This window comes from Perkinsus marinus (genome assembly GCF_000006405.1).
Source record: "Perkinsus marinus ATCC 50983 genomic scaffold scf_1104296974216, whole genome shotgun sequence".
Classification (NCBI taxonomy): Eukaryota; Perkinsozoa; order Perkinsida; family Perkinsidae; genus Perkinsus; species Perkinsus marinus.
In genome coordinates, this window is record NW_003201210.1 from 1 (window position 1) to 964 (window position 964).

Genomic DNA, 964 nt, shown 5'->3' on the forward strand with positions numbered 1-964 from the left:
TTATTACGCATTACGCACACACTCATCCATAGCATCGATAACGTACTGAATATTGTGCTTGTTTAAGCCGGCCATAGAGATACGACCATTCTTGAGCATATAGACATGATGCTTGTTAATCATACGCTCAGACTGAGCAACAGTGAGACCAGTGAAGGAGAACATACCAATCTGCTTCTTAATATGTCCCCAAGTACCAGGAGTACCCTTGGCGGACAACCCATCAGACAGAAGAATACGCATCTCACCAATCCTTCCACTGATAGCAGTCAACTCATCTCTCCACTCCTTCTCATAGGCGGGGTTCTCAAGAATAGTCTTAACAATTAAACCACCATGAATCGGAGGAGAAGAATACATGGGACGAATGATGAGCTTGAGCTGACTAAGAGCACGAGCAGCCAAGTCAGCACTCTTGGTCACGAAGTGGCACATACCAGCACGCTCACCATAAAGACCAAAGTTCTTGGCGAAACTCTGGGCTACAAAGAACTCCATACCGGACTGATAGAATAGGCGAAGAGCATAAGCATCTCTATCCAAATCACCAGAAGCATATCCCTGATAAGCACAATCAAGAAGAGGAATAAGATGCCTCTCTTGAAGGAGCTTCTGAACTTCCTGCCACTCCTCATGAGTGAAATCCATACCAGTAGGATTGTGAGCGACGGCATGAAGAAGGATGACAGATCCAGCAGGAGCCTCAGATAGACAGTCCATGCACCCACTGAAGTCCAAGCAACGGTTCTCAGTGTCCCAATAAGGGTATCTTCTAATCTCTAGGCCTGAACCAGGAGCACCGAACACCTTCAGATGGTTACCCCACGTAGGATCCGAAATATAAATAATGGGCTTGTTCAAAAACTTCGCAATGAAATCACCAATGATACGCAAAGCACCAGTACCAGATATAGCTTGACTGCTAGCAATCCTATCACTGGACTCGCCGAAGAGGAGTCGTTGA

General features: G+C 46.1%; 1 protein-coding gene across 1 annotated transcript; it reads right to left on the reverse strand.

The window, feature by feature from the left end:
- Positions 1–3: 3 nt before the first annotated feature.
- Pmar_PMAR003951 (aspartate aminotransferase, cytoplasmic isozyme, putative) lies at positions 4–720 on the reverse strand (the record flags this gene model as incomplete). Its single annotated transcript, XM_002765931.1, has 1 exon — positions 4–720. One exon carries the CDS (start codon positions 718–720, stop codon positions 4–6), a length of 717 nt encoding a protein of 238 aa, XP_002765977.1.
- Positions 721–964: the final 244 nt, after the last annotated feature.